General features: G+C 40.8%; 2 protein-coding genes across 2 annotated transcripts; one reads left to right on the top strand and one right to left on the bottom strand.

The window, feature by feature from the left end:
• Window positions 1–177: 177 nt before the first annotated feature.
• tbc1d8b (TBC1 domain family member 8B) lies at window positions 178–15901 on the bottom strand. The gene is made up of 20 exons (XM_071539596.1): window positions 15687–15901; window positions 13958–14068; window positions 13694–13812; window positions 13232–13457; window positions 12310–12550; window positions 11459–11666; window positions 10448–10615; window positions 10143–10283; window positions 9033–9183; window positions 8599–8813; window positions 8382–8499; window positions 7913–8198; window positions 7618–7747; window positions 7428–7526; window positions 7278–7346; window positions 6860–7100; window positions 6702–6767; window positions 4439–4486; window positions 4212–4309; window positions 178–3915 (listed from the first exon to the last, which is right to left on the bottom strand). The coding sequence occupies exons 1-20, from the start codon at window positions 15811–15813 to the stop codon at window positions 3487–3489; spliced, it is 3291 nt and encodes a 1096-aa protein (XP_071395697.1). The 5' UTR covers window positions 15814–15901; the 3' UTR covers window positions 178–3486.
• Window positions 15902–17812: 1911 nt separating this feature from the next.
• radx (RPA1 related single stranded DNA binding protein) lies at window positions 17813–26259 on the top strand. The gene is made up of 15 exons (XM_071539619.1): window positions 17813–19072; window positions 19688–19830; window positions 20015–20207; window positions 20615–20723; window positions 20964–21064; window positions 21207–21326; window positions 21445–21540; window positions 21650–21817; window positions 22226–22383; window positions 22465–22622; window positions 22753–22800; window positions 22880–22995; window positions 23119–23355; window positions 24732–24914; window positions 25126–26259. Exons 1-15 carry the CDS (start codon window positions 18472–18474, stop codon window positions 25257–25259), a joined length of 2565 nt encoding a protein of 854 aa, XP_071395720.1. The 5' UTR covers window positions 17813–18471; the 3' UTR covers window positions 25260–26259.
• The last annotated feature ends 1608 nt before the right edge of the window (window positions 26260–27867 follow it).

Below are 27867 nucleotides of genomic sequence, written 5' to 3'. Positions count from 1 at the left end.
TAACAAATGATGTATTAGTACTGTAATGCCATAAGAAGGTAATGACATTAGACCAGGAAGCTGCTATTTATATGCGCTTAGTCCATTGTTGTGAAGGATGAGTGTAAAATGGCAGGTTTTATTTTCTGATCTGAACAGAGAAGAATCACAAACTCACTGTTCATAGAATCATCACTCTTTATTCTAGTACATTTGTATGGAAAATTAAAAAAAATCATCACCAAGCAGGTAAAACAGAAATATTTATGCTTCACTTCAATTTTCAAAACAGGTTTTCAATCAAAAGCCACTGACGACAAAACCTGAAAACTACATTTGCACATATTAAGGACTTTATGAACCATATACTATGTAGCAGTTAGAACATTATCCATGCCTATGCACTTTCATGCTCAATGGCAAATTGACAGCGCGCCAGGGGAATGAAGACTTCCAACCTTCTACTTTTGATTTTCCTGCCTTTGATAATAAAACTTCAATCTCCTTTGGGGACAATTTATTTCCCCTCTGAGAGGCAGGAATCACAAAACCATCTTTGGGAAAAAAAATCTTCTTAAGTGCCATTTCTCTGGAACTTTTGCGCCAAGAAAAAAGCTTAAATTGAGCATCAAAAGGTATTTTCTTAACCATTGTCCTATATTTCTTCCTTGATTTCATTTTGTGAACGCGCTTTTTTTGTTTTCTTTAATCTTTACGATATTCTCAAATAATTAAAAAAAGGTAAGGCTTGTAATAAATTAATATAAAAAAATCCCTCCATATAAAGATTTATTAACAAAAAGTTGAATAGAAACTAATCTTTGATAAGTGGTTGTAATTTTTTAGGAGTTTAGGAGATGTTAATTAGTTACTGTTCATGCAGACAAAAAACTGCAGGTCATAATGAAATAGCCAGACCATTGTCAGAAATGATTATTTTAAATATTCAAAATAAATTTCTGTCTTGTGGGTTATGACATGATCAGCTATTGGGCCCTTGAGGCCCCAAGCCAAAACTGCAATGTGGCACCCCCTGTTGAAAACGCCCACTACTGACTTGGATTATGTTTGGATTATGTTTTCAGTTATTAAATTGAAATTATTCTGTCATTCTCAAACAGACTGACTGAGCTTTGGATCCTAGAAGTGACAATATATGACAGGTAAAGTAGTTTTACATGTATTGTGATGATGTAAAAGATTTTTTATTTCTTTAAATTACATTTTCTTTTTTTACATCGGTCATGTAAACAGTGACGTTAGATAGACTTGTATTTTCAGTTCCAACGGGTAGTAAACATATTAAGTTCCTTAGAAAATGGCAAGATCATAAGAATATAGGAAAGGAAAGAAGAATTGCACTTAAGAAGCTTCTTTAACACATTTTTCGCACAAATCTTGGTAATGTTAGTGAATTTGGCCCCTGGAAAAGACAAGCTGCAGCTGAAGCGGTTTGGACTCCAACGCCTCCCAGATCTGCTGTGGCTGGCAGTCGAGCTGCAGGCTTATGTACAGCTTCTTAATTAATCTCAAACACACTTTTCAACACTTGTGCAACAAGTTTGCTGAGATATAAGCAAATACAAGAAAAAGGAAGCAAGACAAAATGCACTTATGAAAAAGATCTAAAATACATCTTATGTGGCTTTTCGCAGAGAGTGATATAGTAGTAGGCTGTTTGTTGAAGGCTAGCATAATGTGGCAAATCCTGTAACTACGCTACAGACCTCTATATTTTAATATTACAGACAAAAAGTAGGTTATGTTAAACTCAGTCACATAGATGCCCCCGTTCCAAAAATAACCCTTTTCTCCCTTTCATTTATTTTACACAAATTGCACCCTGAGATTTGATAAAGCAAAATGCACTCAGAAAGGTATGTCTAGGTGTATCCACAGCAACCCACTAACTCATACCTTATTATAAATGTTCTATGCAAGTCTTCATAAATATAATAATCAAATAAACCACTGGATTTAACTGACCCTTATGTACAATATGCTGTACTCGTTCTAAAAATTAATAGCGTTATGCAATTTGTGGTTTAAGCAAACAGTACATGAACTAATGACACCTTCCCTTTAAGCCTTCAACGTGAAGAGCACACAGCACATTTTCTACTCTATTTCAGCCCTGTGTGTGTGAACTCCATTGATACAGAGCTGCTGCAGCTATCGGAGTTATCAAATGATTCACTCAGAAGAGGAATTCAGGCGATTTCCAAAACTGTCCCTGCAGCAGCTTTGTGGAATTTTACAACAATTTTACTTTACACTGGCCACGTTTCCAGCATAAGACATACTTGAGGTCACGCTATACTGTGGTTATTGGTGTGCTACCTTAGGAAAGAGACCGAGTGTGCTGTGGCTGACCAGTATAGCATTCCCCCTTGTATGTTATTGCACAAGTATAATACCATAATTGCATCTTTTATGCTCTCAATATAATTTATCCAATATCCACACTCATATAATGACTGACATCAATTTATGGCTTCCAGAGACAACACTACAGTATGTCCTTACTCCCCATACTGTATATTCTGTGCCTGTCCCAACTGAAAAGCTGGTGTTTCTGAAAATTAGTTGAGGTTTACAGGAGAATAACACTCAAATTAATAATTCATACATGCTATTCCGTTTTTTTTTTTTTAGCATAAACACCTCTCCGTCAAAACAAGAAGCGACAGACTCCTGACTAATCTGTCAAGTCATCAAGATGTACAACCTGGAGCTGCTCACTTGTCAAAGAACAGGAGACACTGTGATATTCATCGAGTGATTTAGCATTTACAGCTGAACGTGTTTCGCTTTACAGCAGTGACAACCAATCTGAAACAGAAAATACACCGATATCTCCAGGGAATCTCCCTGCAGGCTCACAGTCACCTTTTTATCTTCTCATTTATCTCTTAATGGATTTGTATCTCAGCGAGGGAGGGGTAGGACAAACTCATCTGTCATATTTCTGACTATGGGGGACGGTACTGAATGTCACTAAGCCTAACTGCTCCATGGCATAGCAAACATATTAAAAATATTGAAATTCTGTAGAATTTGAGGCTACATGAGAGGATGTATTTCATCACTTGGGTCCAAAATGCATAATCAGATTTATTGGTGTAAAAATGATCTAAGATAAGAGGAACCACAGCTTACAGCATGTCTACAAAGAGGCTTAACGTGAGAATGCACTAAAGGTGTTAATCAGTGGACGGTTACAATGATGTTTACAGTGACTTAAAGATATAGCGCCTCCTAGACGTTTGTTTCGTCATGCTGTGTCAGCCATTGCTGCTAGCCATCAACTAATCATTATCATCTGGCTGGAAAAGCAGTATTCTTTTAAGGATCCCAGCTTTATTCATTCATTTCAACAATATATTACTGCTTAATATCTTTATATCCGACTGCATCCTCAAAATCCACTGCCTTCTCCAAGTGGATAAAGGAAAATCATGATGATTTCAGGGTGTGGATCAGAAGCCGGACCCGCAGTGTATCCAATCACTTGTTTGCCTTTACCTTCAGCTGGGCGATCTTGGCCTGGTCCAGTCTAGTCTGAAGGTCTACATGCCTTTCCAAGAAGCTGACTATGGCCGGCTCGTTGAGCAGAGACGCCAGGACCTGCTCGAAAGAAAAAGACCACTGCACCTCAGACGGGCTGGGCCCTGCATCCTGAGCGCTGTGGGTGCTGGAGGTGTCGGAGCTCTCCGGGGTGGTAGACGCCTCCTCGGCCGGAAGCCCCTCCGCAGTAGTGTGGGTGGTGGGCTTTGCGGACTCCCGGGGGCTGCTCGGCTCCTGCAGCCTGCGTCCCACCTCCTCCATCCTCAGAAGGAGGCTGGTCACATGGGCCACGGCGCGGTACAGAGACTCCTCGTCTGGGTCGCCGTGAAAAATGTTGTACAGGGTCTTGGAGAACTGGATGAACTGAGACTGAGATAAAGAGAATAGACATTTATGCAATTTAAATCAGATAAAGTGACATATTTCATAGGTTACATTTTCATAAAAAGGTGATATTTCATCTTCTTCTCTCCTTCTTCTTCCCCTCCTCAACAAGGGAGGTCAAAGGTCAGGGTCAGCTACAGAACAGCAACCCTGGGACTGGTAGGCAGGATGGTTGCCAACACTAATGACTGCACCCTGGTCCTCCAGTTTTTTCTTTTTAGTCGCTGCTGCCAAATCCAATAACATGAATAACCTACTGACCACAACATTGGTTTAATTACCTGGTTAATTCTGGGTAAGTCCTTGATGGTTTCCTCTTTCTTAAGTATCTCATCTTGCCATTGTTTCAGGTAGGCCTGCAGGTCCACTTTTCCTCTACCTGTCAAATTGACAAACAAATTATAACATATAAACTAAAACACTCATAGTAATTTTGTTATGGCTAAGGAACGTTTGCTAAAAGTAGCATTTGTGCTCAAGGGAAGTGATAAATTCAGTGAAATATTACCTCTTTCAGGACTTTTCCTTATCACACCATCTTCTGGAAGATCAAATGCTGAAATATATAAGCAGCATGTGAGCAAACTGCATACAGAAACTCTTTGATTAATGATAGAGAACAATCACAATACATTCAAGGGTTCAAGTAAGCAGTGAGACAGAATTATGATAGAATCTAGGGGGAAAGGGAAAAGTGGAAAGGGAGTTTGAAAAGGGAAAGAAACAGCAAAGAAGCTGACCAGTTAGTTTAGTGAAGTGGGAAGAGTCTTCAGTCATTGGAATAAAGTGCTGGATTCTTTGTTCCTTTGAGTGCAAAGGACTACCTGTGAAAGCTAGAAGATACTCTCTGTGAGCGCACTAAGAAAAATAGAACAGAACAGGAAATAGGAAAAGACTGTTGGGACACATACAAACATACACACACACACACACACACATACATATAACAGACTAAACAAATTCAACGTCCATCCCTCCAGCCAATCAAAATTGAGTATTTCCCCCATGTTTTACCCCTCATTAAATACCTTCTGCTTATATCGTTTTGATAATTTCTCACTCCATTAATAGCTGAGATGCCCTACCCTTCTCTACTCTGACCGCTACCGATGAGTGTGTGTGTGTATGCATGCGTGAACGTCTGTTTGTACGCATGGATGAGACCATTCCCCTCCGCATAGCAAGGAAACAGCATCGTTACGCTTTGTTAAGTATATATGCCCAATAGCTTTTATGTAGCTTTAACTGCAGGACTGTATGATGATCTGGCCCATCAGTGTTATTTGAGATGACATCTGTACCATTCACAATATCTACGGCAGGGATGGACAACTGTGTGCAATCGAGGGCTGAGAGTCTGCAGGTTTCTATTCCGACCAAACACCACAGTAAATTATTTCACTGATTAGTTTCTCCTCCTCTCTGGTTGAAGTTGTGCTAATCAGTGAAATCAGTAGCTGTAGTGTTTGGTTGGAATGAAAACCTCTAGACTCCCGGCCCTCCGTGGTTTCCTATCTTTGATCTATGAGGTGTCTAACACCTTGTTTGCACTGTGGCACCACAATGGGACCTGTCCTTGGTGCTGAAGCAACGTGCACACTCCATAAAACAGAAAACCACCCTCACTACTCGTTTTTCATTGGCCTAGCACATCACAAACTGTGACTCTTTCAGTACTCTTCTGTTGCTTAGCCGTCGATGGTGACTTGAGCAGTCCTTCCCCCACCAGAGATCCTCTTTGTGGGGAAGCTAGTCCATGGCAAAATGCCCTTACTGGCCCTTAAACTCTCTGTTGCCATGGCAAAGTCCTTTCACCCAGCACACTGACTATTCTTACCCCCGCCTTGAGGAAGGGCAGCACCACAACATGCGGACAAGAACTACACATTAAAGGATTTCTTTCCCCAGGCAATCTGCTCACTCAACATTGAGTTATGGACTGAATTATGGAAATAACTACTCATACACTTTCACTGTAGACACAGAGTCTGTTGCTGTATGTTGTTCTGTCTGACTGTGTGTTTTACTTAAAGCTGCGCTGTCTGTTGCTATTGAATTATTGTTGTGATGTGATACCAGTGTTGTTGCTTGTGTGTAAGCATTTCAATACTGTTAAGAATCCTGTTTTTAAACATTTGCCACTCTTGAACCTTGAACCTGTACTAGCCTATCATCACGTTAAACATGTGAGGGATATGGTCAGAGGTTGAAGCTGAAGATAAAAACTGTAAAGGCATGTTTTCTGATGAGCCAAAAAACCAAACCATAATCACCATGATATATTAGACAGAACCGGCTATGATAACAAGGTCATTCATTAAGGTAATTAATACATTTAGCAAATATTTCCATGTCTACATACTTGTCTTCTTATATACATATACATATGGCATTAATATGAACTCTGTATCTTAAAGCCTTAAAGAGTTATAGTAGTTTCAAGAAAATTATTTGTTTCCTCATTAATATGAAAATTCATGCAGCAAAGAGCTCCAAAACAGACAGGCAGGCAGACAGGCAGGCAGGCAGACAGACAGACAGACAGACAGACAGACAGACAGACAGACAGACAGACAGACAGACAGACAGACAGAAAGACAGACGTCACCATGATAACACAATGTTCCACATACTATGTGCCATGGCGGTGAGACATCGAAAATGTTAGAATTGCTTTTTTTGATGTCCAGAGAGAAATGTTAATAAATATTAGCAAAAATTCATTTTGACCATTTTAATTTAAGCTTGTAAAACAGCATTCTCTGTCTTACCTGGTGGCAGATGCAGCTTGAAGAGGAATTTCAGCTTATTTGTGAAAGACCCACAGTACAAAGTATCTATAGGAGAAGCAACAAACAGAGTTAAGCGGGAGAGACACAGAGGTTGTAGTTGACCCAGACAGAGCGGTCCAGAGACTGACTGAGCTTACCAAGGGCGTGGCAGAACTCTTTAAAGTTGACAAGGCCATCCTGGTTCTCATCTATCAGGCGGAAGACCCAGAGGGAGAGGGTGCTCTTCCCATCGCAGAGGGCCCAGGGGTCCAGGAGGGAGAAGAGCACTCCGAACTGCTGGAAACCCAGCTGGTACTGCTCCAAATAGGCCAGACTTGGGTCGTGATGGAGCAGGACTGGGCTCTTCATTGTCCAGTAGCAGCTGAGGAAATGCTGCCTCTGAAAAAATAAAAATAAAAACATTGAAGCAAAATGTAGGCTAAATGTCTGACACTGTTTTTTAAATTTGAAAGATTCCATTTTTCATTATCTGTGTCATGTGCGTAGGAGAACACTGAAGGTATATTGTTTTTTAGTGTATATATCTTAAAAATAATTGCTCAGCTGTTCACTCACTTTGAATAAAAAATAAAGCTCATCAAGCTGTGAGGCACTGAATTTGACTTCTTGCGACACCACCCGAATCTGTAAACAGAGTTTAAATCCTCAATACAACATAAATCATGGAATGACACACTAATTATGTCAAACTGCATGGGCACTCACAACATTTTGCTTGGTTGTATCCTCCAACGTCTGGATTACATATAGTTTGTTTCTTTTCCGTGAACTCTCGACTTCCTCTGAACGGATACTTCCATATTTCTGAAGAGAAATATAATTTGTTTAATCACAGACTTTGCCAAATAAAACTGACATTAGTGCATGAGTCCAACTGAAGAATCTGTAGGAGTACCTCGTAGGCCTCTCGGATAAGTTCACTGATGTCCACTTTGAAGTGGGATGCTTTATCATTATTGCCCACTGAAGCTTGCTGCACTGTGGGAGGCAGTGGGCTGTCTTTGTTTGTCACACTATCAAAAAACCTGCCAAAGAAATAACAGCATCACAGACATGACAAGACAAGACAGACATTAATGTACAGTGAAATAATCTGATGCTGTTCAATATTGCTTTGCTTTTGATTCATAATCTATAACTGATTTTTGAAATAGTGAGGTCAGTTGGTGCATATCCTATCTGACACCGACTTGTTGAGGATGGTCACAGCCTCTGCATCATCATGACAGCTGATCAGAGCCTCCATGTTGTAATCGAGCACAGCCAGGCCAAGCTGCAAAATGGCTTTTATGCCGTCGTAGAAGAAACAGTCCACCACGTTCACCGCGCTCTCGATGGGCAGGACGCTGATGAAGAGCGTGAGAAACCAGGACAAAGACACGGAGGAGAAGAAACTCAGGTCTGTCATGTGCTCCACCAGCTGGGGGAGCTGCTCTCGGATCAGCTCCTCAAACACCGCTTGGTCCACCAGAGCACCTGAACAAACACAGGCACCGTTTCAGAGCGCAACTCTTAATTCCTGAAAACATTTTGTTCAAATTTCATGTCCCAAAGTTACTATCTATCTAGTGTTAGAAGGCTGCTGCAACCAGGAGACAATGTGATAAAATAGGCAATAATCATTTCACACCTGGCACCCTCCTTAGCCTCCTCTCTCACCTATGATTCGGCGGTTGAAGTAATCCGGCAGCATCCTCTCGCAGACGGCCACCAGCAGCCAGAAAGCCTCCTCTTCTTTAGCGTAGAGTAGCAGAACTGATGTGAGAATGTTCATGGCCTGAACAGGAGAAAAAGACGGGCTTTTAAAGATGGAGTAGTTCAGTTGTATGTGCGTGGTTAACTGCAGACAGGGGGACAGTGTGAGGGATTACGATACCTGGCAGTAGCCGATTTTGGGGTTCCTGTAGGCGTAGGCAGTAAGAACTCTGCGCAGAGCGGAGATTCCCGTGTCACTCTGAAAGGCAGGGTGCTCCGGCAGAGAGCGGTGTAGGTCTCTCTCTATCTCATCTGTAGCCAGAGTGCTTGTGCCCAGAGACTGCTCCACCAGGTCAGTGTAGTAGCCTGGGTGAGTGGCCATGTCGTTTACTGCTCCTACAACAGGCAAAACCACACACACTCCACAGTCAGTCCAAAAACTGACACGGCACTGATCCCACACCGGCCATGTTCTACTTAATAATTTATGTTGAGTGAGCGCTTCAGTACATAAAACTTTCAATCATGCAGTGCTTCGCTAACAAATCTCTGAAACCAACATATCAGTGACGCCAAATTACATAACAACATGAGACATATTTGATGAATAAATACCTGAGAAAAGCATCCACAGCTCTCCTCTCAAGGCCTCGGGAACACCGCGGACAATCAAGTCGCGTGTCTTCTTGGTAAAGAACATGCTTGTGCCACGTCCGTACTCTGAGAAGTGGATATTCCAGGACTGCTCCTTCATCTTTTCTTTAAGCTGTCAAACACACAGACGACACACACCACAGTGTTATGTTATTATATTATTTGTTGTTTGTTGTTTAGGCTAAGTTCAGTCAGCCAACTCACATAAACAGATTATTGAGAATGAATGCAAATGTAGATACAGAGTTTAGTTTGGCGTCTAGGCTCTGATCCTGTCACTCCCTGCAGTGTACACCTAGCTAGGCGAATGACGATAGGGAACTTCTCCCCAGGGGGAAACCTAGAATCAGAGCCTACAGGTGGATGCTGGGCTGGAGGTGGGGATGATGAAATGATATATGATGAGCAGCAACAACTGAGCCGCAGTGAACGGCAGTCTGAGCAGCGTAGCAGCAGCATAGCAATGTGAAAGAAAGCAAGCAGGTGCAGGAAACTTAAATAGACCAACTTATTGAGAGGGGGGGCGCTTGATAAGAGTTGCATGAGTAGTGTGTGTATCATGTGACTGCAGACTCCAGTTGTCTGCCTGAACTAGCTTCGCAGGCTTTGCAGGCTTCACTTCGTTTATGTACCATACCACTATTATTGGTTGCATTTCTCAAGAGATGCATGTTTTCTTTTTTAGTTGTTGTATTGGTATTTTCAGAAATATGACATGGGCATTACTGCTATGTACGTACATATACATACAGTATATTATGCATACACATGACATGAATAATGACACCCTCACTTCCCAACACCAAAGGGATATATATCCAGAGAGCATAAGATTCTTTACATAGATATACTGGTGCATCACAACAAATCTTGGATTTTATGTAAGGCAATCGCCCAAAACAGAATAGTGTCTTCTTTCACATCATGCATCTTCGCAACTGAAAGCTCCATGATAATTACATTAAGGTGTTAATCCAATGAGATTCTGTAAGTGAATGGGGTTGTTTCCAATGAAGTGCAAATAAGTAAAAGATGCATGTTTCAATAGAAAGTAACTCCTAGTGTTTTTACCATTTTGGGGTCAAGGTTTTCAACATCCTGGGGGTGGAAAACAGTCATGAGAGCCTCGGTGCTTACGGCCTTGCTACTGTCTTTCTGCCCCACCATCAGAGTTACATCCTCTGGATTGTCCTCAAAGTGGTTGATGAGTGACTGGCATTCTCCTCGTATGGCCTCCGGGAAAAAGACACGGATTAGTTATTATTGATATGCATTAATAAACCATTGCAAAATACAGAATAAACCAAAAACTGGGATTATTGAGAGTAAAAGGGCGTTAAGCAGGCACCATGCAGGGACAAAATAAAGCATGTTACCTCTGTTGAAACGGAGTGCTGGGGGCTGGCAGTAATCCCACACCTGCTGCGGATTGTGTTGGCAAGCCGCTCGTAGTCCCGAACCTCGGAGAAACGTAGCGCCCTCTTGCCACGCACACACACCGTTAAAGCCCTGTTGCTGGAATCTGGCTTCTCAACATTAACGACCTGGAAGAACGTAACGTTAATCATGGCAAAGCAAGACTTCTCTACAGCTAATAAGAGATACTGTAATACTTCTGTTAATAACCCAGGCCTGCATTTGTTTCAACAACATGAAGCACCCAAGATTTATTTGAGAAGGCTACTACAGGAGAAGGGGATTTATTTCTTCAAGCAAATACTGTCTGGTTAAATTAGCATCTATGTCAAAACAGCTCAGTGTGCACTGCTGTCCGTGTGCAAAATATGAACTTTCATATTTTATTCCCTGTAGCATGTATTTCATGTAAAAGTTTCCTTGTGCTAGCTTGTCAGTCAAATGTGTTGTGCTTGAAGCAGTGATGTGTCTGATGTGTTTGTGATGGACTGTAGCTACAAAATGATGGTTTGCAATCCCATTCCTTTCTAAGAGATATTTTCATTGTTCTCAAAGGTTTTTCACAGTGATGCTGGCAGTTAGATACATGGCAAGCCCAGCAAACTATTTTTGACACTGCATCTGTTGCAGACCAGAAAATTCGTTGCTGAAAAGTTTCCTGTTACTCATCAGTGAGCAGGGCGCTTTCTGAGACTCAGCATTATTGGAAGTGTTCCTGTTAGTGTCGGGTGAAACCATTGCATCTCAAAAATGTCCACTTATGAGGAACTAGAAAAAAAACAGCCTAATTTTTAGCTTGACCATCATGCATTTTTGAGTTTATCAAATGGGTTCTGAAAGTTTGTCTCAACCCAAAGAGGAGCATGTAATCCTTCAACTGAAGTTAAAACATTAAAGTCACCAAAATTAAAGTTAAGGTTTTCACATGACAGCAGCGATTCATCGTAGCGTTGCGTTGCACTTCAGTTTACCTCTCGCATTGGAATGATGACATGGCACTGGCTTCCATCCTGACTGGCGAAACACAGGTAGTTCTCAGAGATGCAGATCTTGCCAAGGGTGTTAAAGTGGCTGAAGGGCACCCACAGGAAGCTCTCGTGCACCTCTAACAGGTTCTCTTCTTTGGGAAGCCTGAAAAACGCCCGGAACTGCTCACTCCTTGCGTGAGTTTCTAGGCCCCTGGGGGGAAGAGCAAAGTAACTGGATGAGCAGAACGTCAAAGTATAGTTTTTAAACAACTGTGAAAACCACTATATTGTAGACTCAATGCACACAATCTCACAATAGCTTCTACTCAATTGACTATATTACTGACTGTCAACACATATTGCATTTCAATCTTTTGTATCACTGGGTCACAGCCAGCTATTCTTCAGTGACCAACAGTGTTTTATATTATTATAGTCTGGCCTGGAAGAATACTGATTGTTATTTATGGAAAAGTAACCTGATACCCTGACACAATACTGTTCTACATTAATACATGGTTACCAAGCAGGATGTAAGTATTCCAATTCAGCCATACACTGGCATATACTCAAAAGGTTTGAATAAATATAATAGGCTTGCAAATTGCCTTCAAAATGGCCAAACTGAATGACTACATTGATTTTCAAATAATTTCCTGTGTCTGGCACTCGTTGCATTGTCTTCTCTGGCAAACTCGACCCATCTGGTAATGCAGGCAGGTTAAAACAAACAAGAAGAATTGTTTACAAATGCTATTTGACCCCGGTCTGACTTTATCTGCACTCTGGTTGTCTGAGCTGGAGACCAATACTAACAGGGTGTGAAGGTGTGCAGTGTAGCAGACAGACAGTACCTCTTGGTAATTTGCAGAGGGTCAGAGAGGGCTGGCTCTCTTTGGAAGGACTCTTTGTCAAACAGCCGCTTGACGGAGTAGTCAGCCAACTGCTCCATGATAACAAATGTTTCATTAAGGTGCAGCAACATGGAGAAGTAGTGATCCTCCCCATTGGCCAAGACATGGATACTCTCAGCCAGAATAACATTAGAGGTTTTCTCCAGCCTCCAGATCTCATCCCAGGAGATGACCAGTTTCACTGCAGAATCACAATAACCAACATTTAAAGGTCGACTATGGTGCACAGCTGCAAGGAAATTTATCTTGACAATAAATGGATAAATGGCTTGTTTCACAGGTTTTAACGCTGCATGTTTAGCTTTCCAATGTGCCAACATGAATGCTGCTAAATCCTTCATCTCTAGTGGTTACATTAATAAAATTACAAAGCACTGCAACATAAAAACAAGAAAAATCTGTAGCAACATGTTTTCTACTTTTATCCAATCAGCACAGTACAATTGCTCATTGATTTCGATACGTGAAAAATGCATTTCAATAGGCAACATCATCTGCTTGTGCCACCAAATGAAAATGTTAGTGGCATCAGTGTGACAAATCTAAAATGCCATGTCCCACATACTGTGGGTCACATCAACAAAAAACTCAGTGTTATCCATTATCTACCTTGCTGTATAAATGGGCCTCGGGACTATGAGGTCTGCCATAATGGCTTCTCCACAATTATAGAAGCTGCCATTACCTCTGGGTTTTTTAATCAATTTTGGCTTATCAGAAGTCCAAGAGTCCACTGGGATGGATCTTTGGAGCCACTGCACGGTTTTGTTTTGTTTTTTAACCAATAATCAACATAATCAAGACAAATACCAGCTAATGTCAGCAAATGGCAGTGCACAGAACTGGCAGTGAAACGGCTTACCCTCAGCTCCCAGCAGGTAAGAATAGAAGCAGAGGAAGTTTGTGCTGAGGTAGAGCCAGCCCTGGCACGGCACTCTGCCTTTCCAGTAGCTGCATGAGTAATACGTGACCAGCTTTTCCTTCTGTGGGAGTTCAAACCACTTCTCAAACCTCAAAAGTGCTTCTCGAAACTTCTCAGGATCGTCCTCCAGCACCAGCGATACCTTCCCTTCCTCTGCAATAAGACCCTGACATACAAGACATAAAGAGGGGTGCTGCAGGTTGGAGGTGTCGATGGATCAATGCATCTCAGTAATTGACAGAAAAAGAGTAAATCCCCACCAGAATCATCAAACGTATACATCTGAATCACTATTAAAGCTTGGTAGACCACCCACCATTGAGAGATTAACATGTTAACATATTAGCTGTGTGGTTTGTTCTGGATGAGTCCCTGTGTAAAATTATTTTGGTAATTTCTTACTCTAATCTTGCCCTGTACGAAGCTGGTGATGTCCTCGCTGGAGTCGAACACAGAGAGCGTTCTCATGATGTTCTGCTGCAGCCATTCCCAGTGCTGAACGATCTCCTCTTTGGTCGCACCTGACCCAACAACAAGAGTGATAAATCTGCCAAACACTCAACTTATGGCAGGCAGAATGAGAGTATTGCTGATTGACAACTAATAATGTGGAACAGTAGTATCTATCAAACTATAAAAATCAAAATAATAAAAACAGTGACATACCGCATGCTATTGACCAATACACTTGTGAGTCTGGTGTGTGGTGTAGGATGCGAAAGGGAGCAACTTTGGATGTGGAGTCCAACACAGTATCCAGCGTTCCCACCAGAAGACCTGTAACACACATTGCTGAAACGCTGAGCCAATAATCTTACACATAAACTACAACCATGCGAAACATTTCCAGATCAGGAAGACGACCAGCAACTTTACAAATGATATTCAACACATTTTAGATGAATACCCTGTTATGAGTTATACCCGTATTCACAGAACATTAGATAGAGTGGGGGAAATAAATGATGTTCCCCAGGTCCATGTCGGGGCCCTGCGCCTAAAATTAGCAAAATCCGTTATCTCTCCAACTTATCTCTGACATGCCCTCCATGAATAATTGACAAGGTCGCAGCTAAACCACACTCCCGAACACTGCATCAGCATAATACTAGCCTGGCTAGCTGAATGTGGCACCGCTCTCCAGATGTTTTCCCAGTCAACTGCAAAGTATCAAAGGATACAAAACCTACAGTATATCACAGGTTGCGTAATTCATTAAGCTGATATCGGTGTTGAACCATAGGATAGACTTTAATACATTGTAGATGCTTCAGACACAAAGGGCTCTTGTGCTAGAAGGGGGCTTCAAGTGCGACATTCAATGTAGTGTCAGGCAGTGTTTAACTTCCACTATCATTATCATCATTATCACTGTCATCATTAGACCAGTCAGACAAGACATCAGTTCTTTCCTCTTCATCTAATAACCCATTAATTATCATTAATTACCTTATGGCTGTGACACTGTAGAATATGGTTAACACAGATCACAGCCTCAGATGGATCGGGTTATTACCAGCACAACTACTTATATACTGTCAGGTGACAACGGCTTTCGAAGATGCAAGCTGGTATAGAGATTTTCATGCAATTAGGTTTGCACAGCTTGCTGTCTCAATCAGAAAATCACTAGGGGTTAAATTAGAACTGTGGACCGGAGGGAGGCTTGCAGATTGTGCACATTTAATTGGGACTGGTAAAAGTAAGAACATAGCTAAACCTTCGCCACCTCAGAAAAACAAACATGCTTTTGGGCCCCGGGCCAGTTGTAAGCTAATACCACCAGAGTCTAAATCCCAGGGCCAGACAAAATCTACATAACTGCCAGAAAACACAATACTGGCTGAAAGTTTCGGGGCCATATTTTGGGCCTCAAATATGCGTCTCAACCTCAACAGCCTGTAACCTCAGGGCAGCAGCAGCAACAGCTGGGACTGAAATGAAGTGAGAGAGGATGATGGGCTTTACTGTAACAGGATACAGTACAGCTATTTTCCTCGTGGACAACCATATCGATGCTGTGTTAATGGTAGCCTACTAAAACAAACAAACCAAACGAGCCGATATGTAGACAAGCACAACGGAAGCGACCTCCACTTTTGTTGATTGGCGTGTAAACCTAGCAAAGCAACCAGCTGAGCAGTATCATAATGTCACCAATCAGTTGTTACTTAACTAACTAGTACCTGTTGCAATACGGATATACATTTCTGTAGACAAGCTGTGCAGACAGTACACCAGTACCCACCCTCCATGGCAGCCAGAGACCACATTAGATAACTGAATGCGTGGCGAGTTATCCCATTAGCACGACCGTTATTTTGTTTTAGAAACGGTTTAGACGCCGCTTCTCGTAGCCAAAAAAACCTGCGAGGTAGTGAAAACAAAACGTTACCTGTCAAGCCGCCCCCACCTTCTCCGTACCCTCGTCTCCTTTGCAGCACGAAATACTCATTATCCTTCTCGGTGACCCATAATTTAAACGCGTTTTTGAGCAATATCTCCTCGGGTTTGAGCCACATGTTTCAAATGTCATGGAGTTATCTCTCAAATCGGCCTGGCATGTCACGGTTATGTGTGATGTAGCCCAACATTACACCCATGGACATTTGTTTGTGCCCGAGTCCCTCCCTTCCCACGTCGACAAGAAATGTTGCCAAAGTCAAAGTTGCAAGGCATTCTGGGATTGTAGTTTCTTACGATAAGGCGGCCCGGAGGGATTTTCATCCTCTATAAGCCGGGGGTTCACAAACTATTTAAGGTCAAGCACGTCTGAATAGATCCACATCACACCACTGGATAAGACTTTGTCCCAATCAACCCACCTGATAAGATTTTCCTCATTTGTTATGATTTAGTATGAAACCACATAAGTGACTGTACTGTAAGGAAGCTTTTGACAGTTGGGAGAGTGAAACCTATGATTAAAAATAGCATTATCTCGCTCTCCTAAAAAATGAAATAGGCCTAATAGTGAAATGAACTATTCACAATTTTGCTCGGGAGATTTTGGGACCCACTGCTCTAAATTATACTCATAGTGGTGAAATTATAGGTTCCATTTTATGGAACCATATGGTAATGTTGGTGTCCATGAATATGTTGATGTTGATGTCTTATATAACCACTAACATATACTAGTATAGTCACATTGATATTTACACTATGTGTTATGGTGTGTATGTATGTATTATCGTATCATATGCAACATAAATGCAAGGGGTGTTGAATTTACTCCAGTTGTTTCCTTAATAATTAATAGGCCTATAGATTAACAAGTAGCCCATCTCCTATGTAGCCTATGTAATCTTCCATGGTCACTCTGAAGGAGTAGACAGTATACTGCTGGATAAAAATCCACCCTAAAACACTTTGACGTTAAAAAACAAATAGCAATCAATGATAAACATCAGGTTTTGGTGTCAGTCCCTCAGAATAAATATTCAGCTCACTGATTAATTAAATCAATTTTAGCACTGTGCTGGAGTGTCCCACCTCTTGGAGAAAGTTAGTCATGTTTTTATTTAATCTTCATTCTTGCTTCAATGTTAAAACTCTTTCCAAACACGACCTTTCATAGCAAAAGATTACACATAGGGCTTATTACACTGCAAACAAAGACAACAAAACCTAGTATACCAAACCAACTGGAACAATATATTTTATCAGGAGCCAATTATTTTTTAAATCATTGCTCTGCATAGTGATTATTTTTACTTGCACCAGTTGCCAGTTTACAAAATTAGTGTCAGATATTAGGCCCCTAGTTCCTATATAAGAGGTAAAACTGTATAAACAAAAACTGAAACATAAAACAAAATACCAACCAAACTGTTAAGGACCTCTATCGTTAGAAAAAAAAACAGTGCTGTATAGCAATTTGTGCTGCTATAACGCTGCTGCCTTGATTATAATGCTACTGGTGAGAAAAGGAGGGACCCCAGTCAACTTCAAATACATGTAATAAGTTTATTGGGACACCAGATGTCCTCTGTGAGCACTTCGTGGTCTCTCGGCTCTGTAGGAGTGGACAGAGAAAGTCAACACGTCGCCCCCTGTCGGCTGCATTCAAACTGCAAACTCAGAATTGATTTCCTCACTCCGCCAACAGATTTAGAAAGGACGTCATTACCCCTGTCTGTTTGGTAGCAAGATATCTCAAAAGTTACGAACGTATCCGGATGAAATTTAGTGGACAGATAGTCCTTGGCCCAATGATGGGTGGGTTGATTAGGTTTTGGTGGTGATCCGGATGAGGAATTTACGCCATTAGACGATTATCGTTTTTTGTAATCGTTTGGTCTTAACTTGGTCATAACTGTTATGCTACATTCACGTGCTAGTGGGAAAATCCGAGATCCGGGCTTTACCAGTCGGCTGCTAAACAACGTTGCATTCACGTGCTATTTTAGAGGAAAATCAAATCCGGAAGATAAACTATAAATAAATAGAAACCGTTACGGAAGCTAGATGTTTTCACTCTCTAACGAGGGTGTTCTTGGTGGGGATTTTTTAAAGAAACTTTTTAAGATTGCATCACATGGACTCTAAAGGTTCTTTTCATTTCCAATTGAATTATCTGTGAGTAGTTACCCACATACATATAGTCTACCGTATTTTTTCTTTTATTTATTTAATTTTAACGAACTACAATTTACTTGTCGCGTCGATGACGTCAGTTCAAACCGACTCTCTTCTCAAGCGGGGAATTTAAAAAATCATAACTTCCGATGTCCATTAGCCGGCTAGTTTTTAGGTCAAATTAAAGTATTCGGCTTGTCGAAAACCCCAATACATCAGGTCACGTAGAGGAGATTTTTTATTTGCATTATTTTTTTTTGTTCAGGAAAGAGAGTGACGTAATCAAACAGCACCAGTGTTGTTCTGTTGGACTGCCTGTTCGCTAAAGCGTCTTGGACTACCGAAAAGCTTTTGAGCCTCATACCATAAAATTCCTCGGGGAAACTTTATTCTTGTATTTAATCAGATGGTTAACTGAACAGTTGCCAACATTATCATGTTGGCTGGCTGGAGGGGCTGCCGTTAGCGGGATAGCTAGCGTTAAAGTTAGTTAGCAAACAAGCTAGGATGGGATAACTGTGACAACAGCGGCGACGACAAAACGGCTAACGTTAGTTCACCAAGCTACAGTCAGCTACAGTCAGCCTGAGCTCCATATAATGGAGAATACAGCGTCTTGTTCAGCGTCAGTGACTCAAATTTCTCAAGTGTCTTTCCTGCGCACGACGTTGGAGCGATTAGTCTCTACACAGTCTCTCAAACTAAAAACAGAGGAAGTAGTTCCTGTTGCTGTCGTTGCTCTTCAGAGATACTTGTCGGAGCAAACGGATGGACCTCAGCAGCAGCAGCAGCAGCTCGACAGTTACAGCTACGACGTGACACTTACTGATGGGGTTTGGCAGGCAAAATGCTTTCTTGACAGTAGTTTAAATCATCTGGTTCACAGGAATATCCTCAGGACTGGAACTGACATCAGCATCACCGAGTGCTCTTTTGTTTACAACGAAAGGAGACTGGGACATGGTTATATTTGCATTGAAAAGGTCAAATGTGGTTCACACAGTTCTGGTATTCTGCCCAGTGTAAATGATATGAATGATCTTCCTGTGCTCATCAAGTCTGGCATGGAGAGTATGGCACTGCAATGCGACGTGCCCCTTCAGGTGAGCCGCAGACATTACCTGTCTCTGTGGAATAACGACGATCCTGAAGGCAACATATGGACGTCACATGCCCCCACACCTGATGCGGTGCTGGACGGTGAGATATAACACGATAACACACTTTCTCTGTCTCATTCTGCTCTCATTTGCATGACTGGTCATTTTGAGGTGGGCTTTTTTCACTTCATTTTCTAAGAACTATTGTAACTGCATTATCTGTAAAGCAGAGAGCCACAGTTGGAACACAGTTGGGGTTTAAAAGATGAGCAGCATTGAAATTAACAATCTCTTGTGATGTGATTCAAACATAAGTCCAGCCACACCAGTATATTACTATGGGGAGTAGGCCTGTAGGAAGTGTATGTGTATGTGTATGTTGGGTTGGCTCATTTATAGGGATGGTTAGTCAGTGTTGGCAGGTATAAATCTGTTCTGTCCTTATGACCTTATTGCACGAAAACAGTTGTTCATCATACCACAGTTAACATCACAGTTGCAATATTTATCAAAATAATCAAAATGGGATTTTTTTTTTGTCCATATCATTAAGTCCTAATTGGAACACATTCCAAAGCGTTATTCTTATCTATTAAGAATAGATACAATATATTTTGCATGACCGTAACTGGTTAAAAATACAAAAAACACTTGTGCCATCAAACTGCAGAGAAAATCCTGATGGTGTGTTGTATGCAATGCTTCCCTTCGCCAGTGTCCAAGATCACCCTCCTGTGTGACCTGGAGTCATCATGTAGAAACACATGGAAACCTCTCCCTCTCCTGGTGAGGATAATACACAAATCCAGATTACGGTACTATGGAAAGTTTGGACTCAAGATCGATTACCCCTACCAGGTGAGTTTTACACCACCGAGAGTTTGAAATTTGAATCTCTCAGTTTGGGTAGAGAGATGACAGCAGGATCTGGGCAGCCTCTCCCATCATTCCTACTTATTTTATCACAGTTACTAATGCTTCATTATTATGCTGTGACAGAGTAGCCTACTTGGTTTTCACTTCATGCTCTTTCTTATTACAGGCGTATTTTGAAGTTGCTGACCAGAGTGGCGCAATGTCCCTCGTGCTTTGGAATGAACTTTGTCCAGAGTTTTACCAGAGACTGGATGTAGGAACAGTGTTGTACCTCCAAAACTATACCCTAAAGCCAAGCTATGCAAACAGGTCTCACCCTCAAATGGACCACCACAGAATGAAGATCTTTAAATCTGTAGGTATGTGGCCTCTGCTTGTTGGATTGTTGCAATTCTGTAGTTGGTACATGTAATTAAAAATTAAAATGTATATTACAGATAAATCTGAACAGGTTGTATGGGAATCTTTGCAAGTTTCATATTTTGAATGTGTGTTTCCCAGTATTTTAATGTATATCAGTATTATTTGAAGATTTCACCTGTTCAAGCATTCTTCATTCTCCAGGGTTTCACATTAAGTCTGGGAAAATATGGAAAATGAAAGTGACAATTTCCAGGTTTTTAAAAGTTTTGTATGGAAATTTTTGGAAAAATATTGTTGTTCTGTCCTCATTCCATCAGGGGAATCTGAAAGGACTGGTGGAAAGCCACCACCACCCCACCGATACACATCGCTTTATCATCGTCTTCATTTGTGTTTCTCCCAGAGATCTGCCTGAATCCTCGGAACCCAGCGTCAGTCGTCACTGTGGTCTCACCGAAGAATGTTCTTCCTCAGTGGGGCCTGCCTGAGGTTGCCTACCAGTTCACCACCAGGTAATGAGGAAGCCTGTGTTACCCTCTTGTTCTTTACACCTTTCCTTCTTTCATTTATATAGTAGTCAAGGTGTGCATACTGTGTTCTTTTGTGTTTTGGTTTATGTAAGTTCAAAGGAACTGTGATTTATCACTTGGTGTATGTTTGCATGCTGTTCCAAAAATTGTGTTGTTATGATTTCAGTTTGGTAAAAAATACTTTTGAAAAAGTGTCCCTGCTTTATGCAAATTTTCTTGCAGGTCAGAGTTGGAGAATTTAGCCAACAATTCAGCATGTGATGTGATTGGTTTGGTAACATTTGTAGGTCGCGTTGAGAGAGTTAGGAGTAAAGGGAACAAGGGTAAGAAATGCTGTTCATATCTCAATTTATATATTGGAAATTATTTATTATTCATTATTTAGTAATTTTAGAAAAGCATGCTGCTGATTTTCTGCATTATTCTGCTTTATTTACTGGTAGACCATGATTCTCTTTGTTTTAGGTCCAGAAAAATACTGGTCACATCGTTGGATCCATGCAGTCGATGGAACATCCAACCATCCTTTCATCTTGGAGATTTTTTCCTCCTCTCAACCAGAAATTTTCAATCATATATGCCCAAGTAAGTCAACTTTTTTGCGCACTATCGACTCCTATGTGATCGTTAAGCTGCCACATTTAATTTAAGCTTTTACACCTATGGAAATATTACTAGCAAAGTACCATTATCTCTTCCACAGTGACCTACCTGGTTTGCACTCAGATGAGAGTGTGTCAGGTGGAAGGCTCTCTGCCCTACCTCACCAGCAGCTGTGAGACTGAGATGTTCATTACAGGTAAGAAAGGATGTAATGCTAAGTACATGATAAACAGTCAGCTGCACATATGGGGTAACCTTGTCTGTGTAATATTGTCTCAGCAGTTGGTACTGTATCTCTACAACAGGCTACCACAAAGGTCAGCCATACGTGTGTGACCCCAGGGTGAAGAACTTCATCACATGGACCAAGACTCTCAAGGACAACGTCGTCCTCCAGAAGACAGCTGTCGGTGGCCATTATTGCTTCCCTCATGCCCCGCGGGTCTTCACCCAGTCGATGGCAGATAACTCAGGTGAGATAACAAACCCAGGAGAACAATTTTCTTCAGCCTCTTTGGAGCTTCAGAAAGTATTCACATGCCTTGGCTTTTTTTTTTTTTTTGACATTTTATTGTGCTACAAAATGATTTCAAAATGCACTTATTAGAGTTTTTGTGCGAGATCATTAATTTTTCCCATGTGTGGGAGAACACATTCATGGCATGTAGTGATGGTTGAACATAATTATTATGGACTCTGCTTCAGTACTCAACCATAGTGAGGGGGGCTTTGTTCTCTTGTGGTTGGCAGGAAAGTCCAGTGTCTGTACAAGTACATTTTCAAGTATCCTTTACTTGAAAGATACTTTTACTTTACTTTTAGATTGCTTCACCTTCTTTAGTGTTTGATTGAATATATGCTTCATCTTCATCATCTCTCAGCTCAAGTTCCTCTGGTTGCGGCAGCTGACTTGAAGAGGGAGTTGGAATCCCTGCAATACAGGGAGCATAAACGACTCGCTATTCAAGGACAGATCATGGCTGTGCGACACCTGAAATGCCCAAAGGATGCAGCGTTGCAAGGAACAAACAAGGAGCAGGTCATAGAGATTATTTCAAAACACCTTTCCAATAACGGTGACCCTTATAAATTATAAAATATTACAACTTTTGTGCTATAGGAGCCAGATGTTTCTCCTGACATGGCTGTAGGAGCTGTGCCAGACACACACAGCGATCAAAGGACAGCTGAGCTGGCAGAGAGTTCGACTACCAGGGAAACGTCACCCTCTGCTGAGAAGATCTCAACAAGCAAAAGGAAAAGAAAATTTCAATTGAGGTAAGTTGTAAGTTCCATCAAAGAAATGCATAAAACACTACTCGTACTACTGCGGATAGTAGGAGCAAATTCGGACAATTCTATGTTTTGTATGTTTCTTAAATTTTAATGCCTTAAACATGTTTTTCAGAGGCGTCCCGCGGTCCTACATGACTCGTGCTAGAATGCAAACAAAAAGGTAATGCAGATTCAGTAATGGTAATGGTAATCACTAAACCACTCAGACCATTTTGAGCTCCATGCCTGCTCACCCACAGGGCGGCTGGGCATGATGCTGCAGTGGAGGGACAAGAGGAGGAAGAAGAGAGTGATTCTGGATCAGAGGAGGTGCAGGATGAGGAAGGTGGTCCACAACAGCCAGGTTTAAATCAAGGTACATTTGTTGCACTGCAGGTTTACTCTGATATATGCTGTCAGCCTTTATTGAGTTAATAACCACGTCATCGCTTTGCTTTTGTTTAACTCCAAGAGTCACTGATGTGTTTGTTTCCACCAGACTCTGATAGATTATCTTGGGAAAGCAGCGGTTGGTCGAAGCAACAACAAGAAGTGTCTGAACATTTACGTCGAGGCGGTCTGTTCCCAGACAGTGTTTCTCGGAGGTTCACCTTTGACGAAAAGAGCCCTCTACTGCAGTGGAGTAACCTTCACCCTTCCCAGTGGACACCAGAGCAATCCACTGACCCCGTCCCGCCTGCGGTTTGCCCAGGATACTACCAGACAACAATATTGGGTGAAATACTGTTTTATAATAACACTTACCTCTGATAGACAATAATGCTCTCATTGAAAGACAAAACCAGTAGTTTTTGTTGGTCTTATGTAATTTTTGCCTTGGTATAAGCTAATATTTGAGTGAAGCCATTCATGATTTCACAGGACTCTATGGAAACTGTATTGCATGAGACCATCCTCCAAATTCCCTAGATAATATCCTCTCTAAATTCTTCAGAGGTTATGGAGGTTGTCGGCCTTAGCTTTCTATCTGTTGTGAATAGCTCTCTCCATTGGTTGCGGTCTTGACTATTTTAAGATAGCAAGAGTTTTGCCTCTCCTGGAAAAAAGAAGTCCCTTGATCAGTCAGTCCTGAGTAAATATAGACCTGTCCAAGTTACCATATGTCTGTTATTTAACCTTTATTTCACATTGAGGTGGGGCCTCATTTTCAGTGGAGCCAAGTTACATACTACATGCTTACTAAATAAAACAAAATAAGAATAAGAAATATCCCCAAAAAACATGAATCAAAAGCAATTCATTCAATCATTGTTAACATTTACAATCAGATTTTTTAAATGGTCCAAGTTAACCAGTGCATCAAGTTTCAAAATGCAAGAGAGATCCAGGTGTAGCACAGTGTCAGCACAGATCAGAGTGAACATGTGGCACCTGGAGCAGCAGCCAGGAAGCTCCAACTCTCCAGTCAGTAACAGCACTAAATAAGGGGTAATTTGTGTAAGTGAACAATACCAGTGATGATCCCTTCTAACAGAGAGAGATGGCTAGCCAACCTCTCCATAAAAGACACAATGATGAGTGCTGCAGTGATCACCAGTTACAAATCTGAATGCCGAGTGACATCAAGGGGTGGGCATCAAGGGGTTTCAGAGTGGAGGGAGCCGGACTTCTGTAAATTGTGTCTCCATAATCTAGAACTGAAAGAAAACTCCACCAACGTCATCCTTCAAGTAAAAAATTAAAAAATTCAATATTATCATTTATCATCAGTGGAATTGTATTGTGATGATATGGTGATTTTGGGATATTTGTGACACGTAATTCTGCTGTCGACATTGGTGATAACAAGCACATTTTATTTAAAAACTCTGACAAAATGAGGTATGATAGGAATATTTGAAAAATGCAGTTTTGTTTGGCATCACACATCACATTACCATTTGGCTCAGTGGGATGAACATTAATTGATTATTTAACGTGACTTTGCGTACGTGAGCCATGTCGTGATATATATTGATATCGCAAGACATCCTTATGATTATCGTGATATTGATTTCCTTTGCACATAATAATGGACAAAACATAATGATGACAATGATTATTATTAATGTCACTAATTGTCACCACCCGTCATTCCCATCTTCTTGACAGGCATAAACAAGCAGCTAGCGATCGATGCAGCATTCTTTCCTGTGGTGTGGTCCGGGGATCCCAGAGCTGCAGGTCTCCCTCAGGAGCCCCATGGCAACACGCTGCTGTCCTGCCTCTCTTCAGGTTTCCTCTGCCCTCTCAGTGACCCAGTGAACCAGAGTGAGGCCGCGCTTCCCGAGCCAGGTAGCCGCCGCACTGTGATGAGGGAGGGGGGGGCGGCGGCCACACACAGTCAGGAAGCAGCCACTACACACTTCGGCCTTGGCAGAGGCTCGTACACTTGTAATTTAGCATCAAAGTGTGGCTGCCAAGTTAAGTTTGTTGCAGAATCAGCCAGATAAACGGTTTATTCCTAATTAACTCTAACTCTTAACACTGTTTTTTTTCCTTGCAGAGGAAATCTTAGTGACTGCCAAGGAGTTGGAAGATACACTTGTTGTGTGTGTCCTGGACCTCTGTCATCTGGGTGGAGATGAGGTGGAGGTCCTGATCAACAAGGTGTACAGAGTGACAGATCTGTCTGTCTAGATGTTACAAGAGTGCAGGTGTTGCGAGAAAATATCCTCAGGTAATTAGCCGCAGCATAAATGTTAATCATGTACTTTTTTTTACATTTTGGATAGTCACAGCAACTCGCTAATGAAACCTGTATAAAGAAAAAATCTACTTTTGTTTGACCAAAATTGAATTGACATTTGTTATTTCTCTAATTGTATGTTGCACGTGTAAAATTACATTTACATGATTAATTTTACTTTCATCTTTTGAAGAGCGGTAAATTATATTTTGTTCTATTAAAAACTAGTTTTGCTGTGTTTGCTTTAGACAATGGTACTAGGTCCAGTAAGTTACCTGTAGTACTGACTGTGACTTGGTTTAGTCTACAAAGGACGGGAACTTCAACTCCTCCAAACCAGGAAGCTTTGGCTGCAGACCTGCCTGACATGAAAAAGTAACTCCTCACATTGTAGACTCCACACATTACTACTAATTACTCAGCATTTTGAGGAAAGAATGATATTTTGGATGGCTACCACCAAATGGCGTCAAACCATATAAGAGTGGATATTTGTTTTCTCATAATATCACAGATGGCTGTCTAGTTAGCCATCCACCAAGGTTTGAATAATTAAAAAATACTCTAATGAAACAGTTTATCGTGGAGAAAGAGCATCTGCTCAGCTTTGCAAAGCCTGGATGAGACAAGTTTTAGTATTTGGAATGACTCAAATGATCGAGCTGTATTGCCTCACAAGTCAATGCCTAATGCATTATAACTGATAGAAATCTCATGTTACCTCCTCCCATTCAAAAATTAAATGTTAGGGAATCGGACAGAATAAGCTTTGTCAGGTTGTGTGTGTTTGTGTTTGTAGCATGTACAGAAATGAGACTCGCCACACTTGACTAGCTTAAGAAAGCTGTGGTCCAGTTGGCTTGAACAGCCCCAACATGTCACTTTTATTCATTTGTATTTATTTCCTCTGTGAATTGATGTAAATCATTCTTGTAAATTTTCAGTGCTGATAAACCTTTTTTCTCTTGTATCCAGCTCCTGCTTGAGTTTTTCTTGTCACATGTTAAGCTTAAGCAGAGATTGATACTCGTATTTCTTTCTGATGTGATGTCTGGTTTTCTCCATTGTTGCTCCAAGGTCACACAGCGGAGAAACCAGTCTGTACATGAATAAATTCATAATTCTCTAAATAAACAATTCTCTCAGAATAGCAATGCATATGTTTAAAAATATTTATTTTCAAATATTTCACAATATCCAGGTTGATTTATAAATAATTCAATATAACATTATATAATTAATATCCAAGATATTTTAGAATGTAAACTTATTTATTAATTTCTTTTAAAACAATATTAACAATATTTAAAGCTTATTTTGATGGTAAATACAGAAAAAAGAACAAGCCATACAAGTGACTGTGCAACACCAACTGAACGCAAAAGAAAGCCTCACCTCCTCTAGTAAGACACTTCATTATCTGTTACAAAATTACTTTAATTTTAAAATCATGTAACATACATATGCAATCCATTAGACATATAAAATAAACAACTATATATTCTAAACTTTTTTTACATTCTATTATACAATATATTCAATGTTTGTTTCTGCATTGAAACTGCAGAAATGGCTGTTGTACCAGGTTTGTTTTGTTCATACCCTGGCAGATTTTATACAGAAAGCATCGATTTGACTGCCCACTCTTATACCCAAGTTGGCAGTCACTATTTTAGAGATCATAAAAGTAGCAATTAAAATGTGATTAAAATCACATACCTTCAAAAAGATTGACACTTAATGGAAAAATCCATGAAGAAAAAAAAAAAAAGCATTCTGAAAGTGTAGCAACTACTGCTTGGGAGAGAGTTTTAACTCGACTACTGAGGAGAAGGGTACCGTTTGATCTAATGTAGAATTTACAATAAACAAACACATCAGTGAACATTTGGGCAACTGAAGCAATACACACCTAACAAGCAGTGGCTCTCGAAACCTTGACAAACATCTGGGGGAGAAGGGGTGATTTGTCTAAAGCAAATTATTCAGGGCGTAACCCACGATCGGAGCACAATGCATAAACTATTACAACATGATTCACTCACTGTTGAGTTTAATTAGCAGGCATTTTCTTCAACCAGATTCACAAGGCAAATAACAATAGAATACGGTATTTTGCATACAGGCATGGACTGAAAAATATCTTTGTATGATGCGTTTAGATGGAGACCAACCTCAAGGAGGAATTCAACCATCACTGACTTTTAGATTGATATTCCACGTTTTTTTTCAGCAGTTGAATGGGTTTTGAGTAATGAACTCAAATGAAAATGTTACTTTCCTGTTGCTGTATCAAACGTAGAATTATGGGAAATGCACGTTTAATATAGGTAAGGGAAAATGACTCAGATTTTCTTTCAGCCATTTCAGACAATTCAATTTGATGATGTAGAATTGCATTTTCCTTTCTTTCTTAAAAGCGAGGAACTCAAAACTCACGAAACTGGAGGAAAGGGAAAATGACTGTTTGCAGAATAACAACTCGAGTCAATTTTGGTGGAATTACCTTTTAAAGATAAAGCCTGCTGCCAAACTGAAGGAAACAACATTAAGCGTCTG

The sequence above is a fragment of the Centroberyx affinis genome, unplaced genomic scaffold (genome assembly GCF_046629955.1).
Source record: "Centroberyx affinis isolate AG114_WGS23_722 - 3 ecotype Tasmania unplaced genomic scaffold, CSIRO-AGI_Caff_v1 ptg003475l_1, whole genome shotgun sequence".
NCBI lineage: Eukaryota > Metazoa > Chordata > Actinopteri > Beryciformes > Berycidae > Centroberyx > Centroberyx affinis.
Note: the sequence above shows the minus strand (reverse complement) of the source record. Positions and strands in the feature narration are given on the sequence as shown.

Coding starts and splice junctions, on each gene's coding strand:
- tbc1d8b (XM_071539596.1), bottom strand. CDS start 15,813: ATGTGGCTCAAACCCGAGGAGATATTGCTCAAAAACGCGTTTAAATTA. Junction 4,487..6,701: donor CAAGCTGCATCTGCCACCAG/GTAAGACAGAGA, acceptor TATATATTTCAG/CATTTGATCTTCCAGAAGAT. Junction 4,310..4,438: donor AAGGAAAAGTCCTGAAAGAG/GTAATATTTCAC, acceptor TCAATTTGACAG/GTAGAGGAAAAGTGGACCTG.
- radx (XM_071539619.1), top strand. CDS start 18,472: ATGGAGAATACAGCGTCTTGTTCAGCGTCAGTGACTCAAATTTCTCAA. Junction 20,208..20,614: donor GAAGATCTTTAAATCTGTAG/GTATGTGGCCTC, acceptor TGTTTCTCCCAG/AGATCTGCCTGAATCCTCGG. Junction 21,818..22,225: donor GTCGATGGCAGATAACTCAG/GTGAGATAACAA, acceptor ATCATCTCTCAG/CTCAAGTTCCTCTGGTTGCG.